Source organism: Paramormyrops kingsleyae, chromosome 24 (genome assembly GCF_048594095.1).
Source record: "Paramormyrops kingsleyae isolate MSU_618 chromosome 24, PKINGS_0.4, whole genome shotgun sequence".
Taxonomy (NCBI): Eukaryota; Metazoa; Chordata; class Actinopteri; order Osteoglossiformes; family Mormyridae; genus Paramormyrops; species Paramormyrops kingsleyae.
The window spans coordinates 25,153,866-25,165,348 of NC_132820.1; the positions used below are offsets into that span (position 1 = coordinate 25,153,866).

The 11,483-nt window shown below is 39.6% G+C and overlaps 1 protein-coding gene across 2 annotated transcripts; it reads left to right on the top strand.

Moving 5' to 3' along the window:
- The first annotated feature begins 36 nt into the window (after positions 1 to 36).
- LOC140582167 (uncharacterized) lies at positions 37 to 6,214 on the top strand. Of its 2 annotated transcripts, none has more exons than XM_072706199.1 (6): positions 37 to 90; positions 1,456 to 1,565; positions 2,389 to 2,569; positions 4,202 to 4,310; positions 4,566 to 4,749; positions 4,860 to 6,214. In XM_072706199.1, the coding sequence occupies exons 4-6, from the start codon at positions 4,262 to 4,264 to the stop codon at positions 5,590 to 5,592; spliced, it is 966 nt and encodes a 321-aa protein (XP_072562300.1). In that variant the 5' UTR covers positions 37 to 90; positions 1,456 to 1,565; positions 2,389 to 2,569; positions 4,202 to 4,261; the 3' UTR covers positions 5,593 to 6,214. The 2 variants fall into 2 exon arrangements, with proteins under 2 accessions (XP_072562300.1, XP_072562301.1); XM_072706200.1 differs by having other exon boundaries at positions 41 to 90; positions 2,272 to 2,569.
- Positions 6,215 to 11,483: the final 5,269 nt, after the last annotated feature.

Genomic DNA, 11,483 nt, shown 5'->3' on the forward strand with positions numbered 1-11,483 from the left:
GTGCATCGTGATTGGTTAATTTACAAATTAGGCTGACTTAAGCTGTGACCGTTAAGTGAGCGCGAAAGATGCGAGGGACGAAGGAGAGAGGTACTGCCTCGTAAAAGAAAGAAAGATAATTTTTTGTTGAATATAATTTGAGTGAAGTTTTGTATTTATGTTGGTTACAATACTTTTTGAAATCTGGTCGGCATGTGCGGCAAATAGTAATTACTGCAGGCTGTCTTCTGAAAACTGCGGGAAGCCGACGACTTCGGCCGAAATACTCTATTTTAATGGAGGTTGTAGCTTTTCAGTTATAGCTGTAACTTAATCATTAGAATCCGACATATGCAAGATGCGTTGATTTTCGCACCCATTAATCACAGGTTTGTAACTTTGGATAGGTGTACAGTACGTACGCCTAGCTCTCAGTTGGTCGCGAGCCCTGCTGAGATAAATAGGGTCGCTGGCTTATTCGCGTATTAATCCGTTAATGACGTTAAAACTACGGTAGAAATTTTAAGAAGCGTCAAGATTTTATTGTTAAATAGATGAGAAATTAGTTTTTGTCTTGTTTCAAAACTGGAATTACAATTGCGTATTAAGACTAACGAATTAATTTAGCCATCAATGTAGGGCTGCACATATTGAAAAATTACATCGCAGTATTTCATAATGTGATTAGGCCTGCAATTAAATGCTAATTGGAAAAGTAAAATCCTTAATACTGTAGATTTATCAAGGTAATAATTATGAAAATCGAGCCGGCCCAGCAAATATGTTGTTATAGAGCTAAATAGAGTTAGAATCAATAAAACATAATCGCCATTTGAGCTAAAAATGTGACTTTGTCGAGGTAAAATAATAAAGGTTAAGAGAACGTCACTATATCTATCTGAATATGCATTTCTAATCTAACATGTTTGTTATATGTAAACGATTTTTGTTAATTAAAAATCTTTTTAAAAAATTCGTAGACGTATTTTGTATAAGTAATAATATTAGGTATGTTACAATCCCCGCGATCGGCGGCGGCCTTTTTCTCCAGCTGCACCTGCTGGGCGCTTGATACGTTGCTCATGGGCTTCCCCCAAAAACTCGGCTGTGGATTGACTGTTTTTGGGTATTCCATGGTGATTCCCTCTTATGGTGTAGAGGAGAAACCCCTTTCCTGGCTCGTTTTCGAATTTGTAATTTATGTTGAGATTTTCGTGCTTTCCCGTCGTTTCAAAAAATTTGGTCCACTTTGACGTGCTACAACTACTCGTCGGATGAATGGACACTGATATAATGTCAATGTCTTTTCTGTTATAATATGGTTAAATTCAGTTCCAAAACTGTGTAGCAAATGGTATCAACCAAAAATTGCTGCAACAACTTATGAGATGTACTTTTAATATTAAATTAAAAGAATTGAAGCTGAATTAACATAAGAACCACTTTAAAATTGAAATACTGTACTGTTATTCACAGATTGGAATGCCTGCCAGTGGAAAAAGATTTGCCCAAAAGAGCACGCTACCCACCAAAGAAGATGAGACTTTATGAACAAAATCCTGGCTCATCCAAAGATGACCAAGATGGTAATTGAATTATTCTTACATTACTGCACAACTCTTTTATACTATTTCTTAAAATCTTTTCATTTTAACTTTTAATTTTGGTGATATGGCAACCAAAATCTTAGATGATACCTAGTATCTAGGGTGGGGGCCACAGTGGACTGAGTGCACTCTACCTGGTAGCATACATGAATTATAAATAAACATAAGAAGCTGTTTCATTTGCAGCATATTAAATCATTGTAACATTATATACTGAAATAACAGACCCAAAGCCAACTAACATGGACATGCCCATATTCATATGATTTGGGCTATGATAAAACACTGTTTCATACAACATTGTCTGACAACAGGCACAGAAATATGCTAATGGGACCAACTATATTGTGAATTTGGCTGCAACAAAACCATAAAAGTAATGATGGAGAGCAGGAGGTTGAATGCTGAGTAATAGGCTCTGGCTGCAGTGAATTGGGTCTGTATCGCACAGGAAAGACGGCAGCTTTCTGTCGATTTTAACTTTTATTGTGAACACTGGTTTTCCTCAGTACTCTGTATACTACCTATCTCCCCATACTCTGAGATGATGCCATCGTTCATCACGTTGTTTCATTTTGAACATTGTGATATGACAGTTCATTAGGCATCACCCTACCCTGTTTTGAGTAGTTTTTAAATTAAGATGTAGTAAAATCTCCATTATTCACTCTGTCTTCATTTTAAGGTCTTTTTGTGTTTTTGACATTTGAGGATGGATACACTACAAAAAATTTTAAGGCTTTTTAAGAATTTTTTAAGGTGATATATTACAGAAAGATGATAAACCCATTGCTTGCTTCAGAGATCTGAAGCCAGGAGATGTAGTACTGGCAAGATGGTCTGACAACAAGTTCTACAGTGCCACAGTGGACTATATTGGAACAGCTGACAAGACGGTGGATGCTAAGAAGGGCACAAGGAAGGACATAAAAACAAAAGATGCTGCTGCTGAGAGATTCTACAACCTCCCATCACTGCCTCAGGTAGTTCAATCCACCTCTGCACAGCAATACCCAATTTCTGTGGCGTGCAGTGTCAACCAGCCTCCACCTATTCAGTCACCTCTGCCTTATAAGCTACAGTCTCAGCCTCCACCTGCTCAGTCATCTCCTTCTACCCACCCACAGTATCAGCCTCAACCTACACGGTCATTGCCTGTTACTCAGCCATTGTACCAGCCTCAATGTTCTCAGGCAATACCAATGACCCACACACAATACCAGTGGGTGGGTTCTGTATTTGGTAGGATTTGGAGCGTTTGCATTGTAGTGATGGACACTAAATTTGTGGTAATATGCTATTCATCTGTTAAAAATTAATGTGCCAATGTGCAAAGTGTTGTAAACTTGGCTGTTTTAATAAAGGCCTTAATTGTTTCAGCATTTATAAAAGTGTCCATTACTGTAATATTGATTTTGTGTGTATGTGTGGGTGTGGGGATTTGTTTCTCCGTAGTGGCTCTAGTACTGCTCATTTTCTTTTACTAAGGAGAAAAAATGAGCCATTAATAAGACTGAGTTGAGTTTAGTGAGCCATCTCCCTTAAGTCTCAAGTATGACTCCTGTTGCTAGTTGTCCTGTCTCATCTATTTCTCCTAGTGAATTTTAGGAGAAACATATCAGAAACAAACCACACAAAATGGAAACTAAAATGAGGCTGAAATCAGAATCTCAATTTTGTTTCCTGAGCTGTAGAAGAGCAAGCTTTGAGCAGCAAATTTTTGCTCTGGGACGACTGCCTATCCTAATTCGAAGTTATTGTGAACATGAATAGAACAGACGTAGTTTCATCGCATATCTCATATAAAACAAAATAAAAACTCTAACGCTTTACTACCAGAACATCAATCAAAGCGGAAGATAATAGGTCTTGTTGGCTTTTTGCCCAAACGAGATACAATCCCAAATGAACCGATCATCTCCATTTGTAATCAACACATGTACAGCACTCCGTGTATTTAAGCACTCGGGCAACAAAATACCTCATCAAAGCTCCGTGCAGTGTCAGCGCACTTAGCGCTAGCGATGGGACGTTTCCGAGACATTGTACTTGACCAGCAGTTACAATGTGACTGAGGACACTGGAAGCTTCGAACGCGTGCATGCACTTTTGAACCCAGCTCCAGTAAACCACGCCCACAGTCGTGTGACGAACTTAACTGCGTGTGCGGACGAATCAAAAAGACGGAAAGCAATTGCCATGTGACTGACGTTGGAAGCTTCGAAGTTCTACAACTTGTTTTTGCTATTTCGTATGGAAGACCAACGAGGGCAAAAATGACATCAAATTTGCACGCCTTTAGATGCAAAAAAATCAACATGTCGATTTTACATATGCGAAAAATCAACATGTCGATTTCGATTTTCCCTGGTAGCTGGTTTTAAGTTTGGTATGTAATATATCGACTGAGTTCCTTGTACCTCGTTTATTTCTATCATTAAATATTATTATAAAACTAAGAAGTTGGAGTAAGAAGCTGAAGCATCTGGCTGATAGTTGGAAGGTCACTAGCAGACTGGTGCTGTCACTGGACCCTGTCCTTCTGCCCATTCAGAAAACTGCATGTGACTACATGTAGTGTAATTTTGTAATGTTTCCCAATGCATTTTCTGCAGGTACCAAAGAAAACCAATGTGGTGCTGCTGTCTTGTGGCTCCTACAACCCAGTCACAAACATGCACTTGCGCATGTTTGAACTGGCACGTGAGCACCTGCAGATCAAAGGTACTCCGCCTGCTAGCCTTCATACACGGCGCACTGGCCTGTCATAAGCTACTAACAAAATGCTTATGCCAACTTGATTTTTTATATAAAAAGTTGTAATTTTTTGGGAACATTAAGTATGACATACCCAGCCTCTTTGCTGGTTCATAGCGTGTTAACTTTTAGCTCCACAGAGTTTAAATGTGAAACTTACTTTGTTAAAAAGTATGAACCATACTCAACATAGGACACCTGTGCTGTGCTTGGCTTCCCCAGGACATTATGAAGTTGTGAAGGGGATCATATCACCAGTGGGCGATGGCTACAACGAGAAGGGCCTGATCGAGGCCAGCCATCGGGTGGAAATGGCCAAGCTGGCGGTAGAGAACCACAGCTGGATTGAGGTGGACAGCTGGGAGAGCAGGCAGGCCGAATGGCTGGAGACAGTCAAAGTGCTAAGGTGAGCTCGCCCTAAGGGTGAAAGAAGGGCCCCATCTTTCAACTATGAGTCCTTTCCTTTGACTATTACACCCCCTGTTGGCTGAACTGATCTTTAACATCTGCTCCCAGGCATCACCGGCAGGAACTGCTCTCCCAGGAACTAGACTGGCATAACGAAGGACTACACACTCTCCGCTGTGCGCTCCTGAACTGTAGGTCGCTGACGGATAAGACTGCTTTCCTCAACGACCTGACTGTTGCTAAAAATCTGGACATGTTGCTGCTTGTGGAAACATGGCAGAAACCAGAAGATAACTTGCACCTAAATCGACTTACACCTCTGGGTTATAGTTTTCTTTGTAAACCCCGTCTGACGGGCAGGGGTGGTGGTCTAGCCGTGATACACCGTGACTGTGTTAAAACCGCAATTGTTGAGTTTCATGGGATTACATCCTTTGAATATCTGGCTTGTAAAATTGCTGGAAAGGCTCCGTTGCACGTCATATTAATCTACAGACCTCCGAAGCCTCACCCTAATTTTTTCCTTGATCTCAATGAGATGCTTAGTCTTGTTTGTGGCATGTCTACCGCTGTGATTTTGCTTGGTGATTTTAATATTCATGTGGATACTGACTGTCCATCGGCTAGTGAGCTGTGTTCAGTACTGAATTCTTTCAGTTTTGTGCAGCATATTGATTTTCCAACGCATGATAAGGGTCATACCTTGGATCTTGTTTGTTCCACCGGTGTGCAGAATGTATGTACATGTCAGGGTCGGCCCCTGCTGTGCTCCTTCCGTGTCCCTTCCCCGTTTGACCAGCAGGCATTGCTGGTCATCCCGTCCTTCATGTTTTGTCTTTGAGTTTCCCCTGTTACCTGTCTGGTCTTGTGGCTCAATGTGTTGAGCATGTGGTTGTCTGTATACCCTTCTGTTCTGAGTATCCTTCTGTCGTGTGTTTGAATCCCACCTCCTATTTTGGTATTTTGGCTCCCTAGTGTTTCATTTGAGTTCCTTTAGTTCTTATGTCTGATTTTGTAGTTGGTTTTGGTTATGTTCCTTGTGCCCCTGATTGTGTCTTTACATGTTTAATTCCAGTGTTTAGTTTCCGTTTCCTTGGTCAGTTCCTAGTTTCCCTGTTTTCAGTTCCTTTTGAGTTTATTGGTTTCACCTGTGCCCTGTTTCCTTGGTTTTGTTAATTAGCCTCACCTGTCCTGTGTTAGTCTCGTTACCCTTGTAGTATATTAGTTCCTGCCTTTTGTTCTGTTCCCCGCTGGTTCATTGTGTCACGTCGTGTCTATGTGTATGATTATCGTTGGTTGATGGTTTTGATATTTTCAGTGTTCTGTGTGTATTCGGTTTTTGTTATTTAGTCTTGTTTATTCCCCTTTCTGTTTTTGACCCCTTGTGGTCTTTTTGGTTTAGTTGTGTTTATAGTGTTTTCAGTTTTGTTTAATAAACCCTGTTTTGTTTGCTGGAGCCGCAAGTGGGTCGTCCGCCCCTTCTTTGTGCACCATGCCTCGTTCCCGTTCCCGTGCCGTCCAGAACCATGACGGTACATCTGGTTCATTCGTTGGAATCTCAGATCACAAGCTGGTGGAATTTAGTTTCAGTTATCCACTGCCAAGTAGGCTTGTGCCGGTATTCGGTAATGCGATAAATCGCGGTAATGAATATACACGATATTGTTATCGCGGGCACTTCAAAATACCGTGAAAAATAATAGATCCGAATTTATATTTTTAGAACGCGCATTAGCTTATTTCCATCAACCGCTTGAAGAAACACTGCGTATATGCTGCGCAGAACTGATGCGCACTCTGATGTAAACAATCCCCACATGTAGAAGCACTGTGTGCACGCAGTGCGCGCCGCCGCTGCCACCGCACTCTAATCCTCACACGAAGAAGAAGCATGGCGGAAGGAGAAACGCTGCCGACAATTTATCCCCCTTCAAAAAGGGTAAAGTCAGAGGTTTGGAAATATTTTGGGTTCCAAAAAAATGCAGAGGGATTGCTGATCGAAGACGGTTTCCCTTTGTGTAAAACATGTGGACGGAAAGTGGCTGCTAAACACGGGAACACGTCTAACATGTTCGCTCATATTCGCGACAACCATCCACTGCAATTCAGGGAGATAACGGTAAGACACTTCATTTCTCATGCTGAATACCACATAAAACAACTATTTGAAAGACAGGATGGCAAAGTTACGTTAACTTATTTCCATTTGCTGCATGTTGCTTGCTTCCATGTAACGTTAGTTTAAGAGTTAGCATGAACTCCACTTGCTACACTTAAGTTTGCGTCTCGTATTTTAACAACAAAATACAATACTCAGCTAAAAGTAAGTTCTGTAATTAATAATGGAAGTTAGGCAGAATAATTTGATTTTAATTTAAAAAAGGAATGCAACACAATCATACATTTTCACACAGTGCGAGTAAACTTGATGTTTACATGTTTACAAGAGAGTACAAGTAAAGTGCAAAACTTAAGCTCATCATCGTGTGTTTTCTATTACTAAAATATAGTATGAAATGACAGATGCATTTAGTTGAAAGTTGGAACTTGGGTTATTTTTAATCTAAAAACAAAAAAACGAAAATTTACTTTGCTTGTAATTAGGGGTGGAGCCGAACCCGAATACGGTATTCGGAAAGGCACAAATAATGTGTTTTTTACGAATACTTATTTCGAACAAATACTTAAAAAAATATTTGTATTCGGGAACAAGAAAAACTTTATATCAAAAAGCTGCGTTTCCTCTTGAGACCGCAGTGCATGCCCGGATGAGTGAGTGAGTTCAGGAGTCGGGGGGGGGGGGGTTGTAAAAGAGGTGACTGACACAGGCTGCTCCACACCGTAACAGAGAAGGCTCGGCTGAGCGAAAAAAGACTTAACTGTATCACTATTTTTGTTGAATAGATTTTTGTACCTTAATTGGGTTCCGGAGGCAGTTTATAACTTTCGGGAAGCAGAGTTTGATCGGGAGATTATTCCATTACGCTGCATTATTGACGTCTGCAATCAGGTGCTCTCATGTTCGCTCTGTTTACGTAGCTCTGTTAGCTCGCTAATTTAGACAATAGGCTGTTGACAGAGTAACGTTAACGTTTGGTTAAAAAGGTTAAAACAATGCTTGTGTAGTTGTGTCGAATTGTATGCACTTGTAGGAGTTATATGGTACGTTTAAGTTACTCTGTCTACTGCATATCCATAATTATTATAATGGATATAATTAAAGAATACTTACACTATAGCGTAAATTAGAAGTGCAACGCAAAAAAACTGGATTTTTACGCCTATTTTGAATTGTTTTTTGCTCTTAAATCTATTTAAAAACATATAACAAATGTTCTTTTGCAGTTTGCACATTCACTTTGATATAATTGCTCAAGTTTACTTTTATATTGTGTATTGTTTTATTTATATTTATTTGTATTTAAATGTTTGAAGTACTTTTAGTTAATTAAAAAGTTATTAAAGTTACTAAGTTGATGAAACTGAAGTTTTTTGTGTTTTTTTACCTGTTTCTCTTGTAAAATTACAATATCGTGATAATACCGTATACCGTGATAAAAGCTCAATCAATTAATCGCAGCATGAAAATGTGATACCGGCACATGCCTAGTCCGTACTAAAATGGATAATATCTTCAGTCATGTTTTCTTTTAGGACCACTACAAGAGGATTATCAGTATGAAAGTTTATCAATACAAATCATTTATTAAACTAAATATTACAGGGCTCTCCCTGAAAATAAGATGCTCTTAGCTTCCAAAGCCAAGGACACATTCTAGTGATTTTCCAGGAGACTGGACCTAACTAACCTGGGGCCTTATGAAAAACAATCAATCAGTTCATGTTGAAGCTCGCAAGGTGTGGAGAACAAGAAACACAAGTAAGGGAGAAAGGCAAGGTGCAAAGCATACACAAGCAGTGTAACGACATATCAGTTACAATGTATGATTAAACATACATCATTTCTCACAGTATGAATAGTGGCCCGTTGCTCCTACTATAGCCTCACACCTCCAGGGTCATGGGTTCAATCTGCATCCCTGCTGTAATAAACAGTGACATTATTACAGTAACATACTGTTTATCAGTAAAATCATACAGTACTGTAGAAAAAATGATTTCTGGGCAATATTTATGAGAACCTTGCCGATAAAATACTGTAATGTACTGTAATTCTGTACATGAACTGCAAAAAAATAAACTGTAGAATTTACTCAGATTGAATGATGTAACAATTTGCACTCACTTTTTTGGGTTGATTTTAAACCAGGGGTGGCCAATCTTATCCGCAAAGGGCCGGTGTGTATGCAGGTTTTTTGGATAACCTGTAGGTCAGCTGTTCAAACCCAGGTGTGAGGACTCTTCAGCCAATCAGTCCTCTAATTAATGACCTAATTAGGGAGTTGCAGCAAAAACTTGCATACACACCGGCCCTTTGCGGATAAGATTGGCCACCTCTGCTTTAAACCCTTTTTAAGTAAAGTATACCCAATTCTAGGAAATATTTTAAATAAATGAAGCTAAAGTCTACCTACTACCTGTCAGGGTCAGCCCCTGCTGTGGTAATACCGTGTCCCTTCCCCGTTTGACCAGCAGGCGTTGCTGGTCATCCTGTCCTTCATGTTTGTCTTTGAGTTTTCCCTGTTCTGTTGGTCTCATGCCTCAACACCTTGAGCGTCCAGTTGTCTTTGTACCTTCTGTCCTGTGTTTGAAACCCACCTCCTGTTTTTGTATTTTGCTCCCTAGTGTTTCAGTTGAGTTTGTCTAGTTATTGTATTTGGTGATTTTGTATATGGGTTTTGGTTTTGTTCCTTCTGCCCCTGCTTGTGTCTTTACCTGTTTAAATTCCCTAGTGTTGGTTTCTGTTTCCCTGTGTCCCTGTTTAGTTCCTTTGAGTTTATTAGTTTCACCTGTGCCCTGTTTCCCTGGTCTTTGTTAATTAGTCTCACCTGTCCTGTGTTAGTCTCGTTACCCCTTTAGTATTTTAGTTCCTCAGTGGTTCATTGTTTTTGTGTGATTTGTTGTTTGCGATGTTCAATGGTTTTGCTATTTTCAGTGTTTGATGTGTATTTGGTTTTTGTGATTTAGTCTTAGTTTATTCCCTTTAGTTTTTGACCCCTCGTGGTACTTTTTGGTTTGTTTGGTTTTGTAGTTTTTTCTGTTTTATTTAATAAACCCTGTTTGTTTTTCTTTGAGCCGCAAGTGGGTCGTCCACCCTTTTTTGTGCCTGCACCATGCCTCGCTCCCGTGCCCGAGCCGCCCGCAACCTTGACACTATCACAGTACCATCCTATAATATTTACTCAAATCAATTAATATTTCAATATTAATATTAATTAATTTCAATATTAACAATTAATATTTCAAATCAAAATTTGTACTCACTCGTTTGGGTAAATTGGGGTATTATTTTTTATGAGTAAAATAAACCCAAGTTTATCAAATAACATACCTAATGTATTTAATGGGCCCTTTTCAGCATTCAACGCAAAGTGGTACAAGGTTTGAAACAAGGGTCTTTGCCAGCATGGCCTGATACAGTTTTCTGTCCCTTTGGGAGTAAAGGTCTTTGCTCGAGCTCATTAATGTGGCTATTCTGCCAAGACTGGGCTGTTCTGCAGCTGTGGTAGAGACTAATATCTGTGGCATTCCATTCTCAATTGTGGTGGGATTCTAAATATTATGTAAACATGGATATCCAAAAATTAAGCCTAATTAAAATCGAAATATTAAATGAGCAAAATTATTAAATTTGTTGTTCTATCCCAAGTCTTGATTAAAAAGCACTTCTCACTCGCTATGCTCACTTTGTTTTTGTTTGAGCTGGTTTCTCATGCATATAGGTCTCCCGTAGATGACGTCGCGCGTGCGACTGTCAGACAGACATCTGCCTGCCGCTGACAGGTTACTGTGAATTATTATTTCTGTTTTTACAATATAGATGTTAAAGCACTTGATTTTATTGGTAACGCAGCGGTAACGTAAAGTTACTTGAAATTGTAACAGTAATCTAGTTATCAATTATCAAACGCGTTAAATTACTCCGTTATTAAAAAAGAATCAAATTCCAGTAACACGTTACTATAAGTGACAATGTAAGAGACAATAAAAAGCAAATGTAACCATTATGAAAATATTTCAGATATTTTACTGAAAGGTATATCACAGGGTACAAAAACCAAACAGCACTGTTAACATGACAAAATACAAAACAGCATATGAAAGCTCACAGAGAAATGTCCAGTCAGGTGGCAGTCCAGGCTTTTGAGTTGAGTACAGACTTTCACTGTCCAGTTGCCCATGCCTTGACAAGCGACATTCTTTTGGTTTACCAAGAATTAACCCACACGGAACAACTGATCAATACTTCCACACACAGATAAGGGAATAACTTTCTCAAAAAGTTTGTTCTCCTTAACTCTCCGGATACACGTTTCGACATGAACCCGCAAATGGGCGATGGACTGTGTTTGTTCAACATCCTGTTTACTCATCTGAGTTTTCTTTGACAGGACAGCAGGCCGGTAAACCTTGCAGGGTACAAGAGTGTGCACAAGAAACCCCATGTCCACCATAATGCCCATGTCAGCTGTGCAGAACAAGAGATGATGGTGTTTGACAAAAGATTTCTGTACAGTCCAGCATCACTTGTGTGTTTGCATATGGGGAAAACTCTGGTGGTAATTGAGCTTGTATGGCTTCTTTTGGTAGCTACAGACAGATAGAACCAAG

Bases quoted from the DNA above. Each gene is read 5' to 3' on its own strand.
- LOC140582167 (XM_072706199.1), top strand. From the start codon at position 4,262: ATGCACTTGCGCATGTTTGAACTGGCACGTGAGCACCTGCAGATCAAA. The intron at 4,311-4,565 runs GTACTCCGCCTG...TGGCTTCCCCAG, and splicing joins TGAGCACCTGCAGATCAAAG to GACATTATGAAGTTGTGAAG. The intron at 4,750-4,859 runs GTGAGCTCGCCC...ATCTGCTCCCAG, and splicing joins GAGACAGTCAAAGTGCTAAG to GCATCACCGGCAGGAACTGC.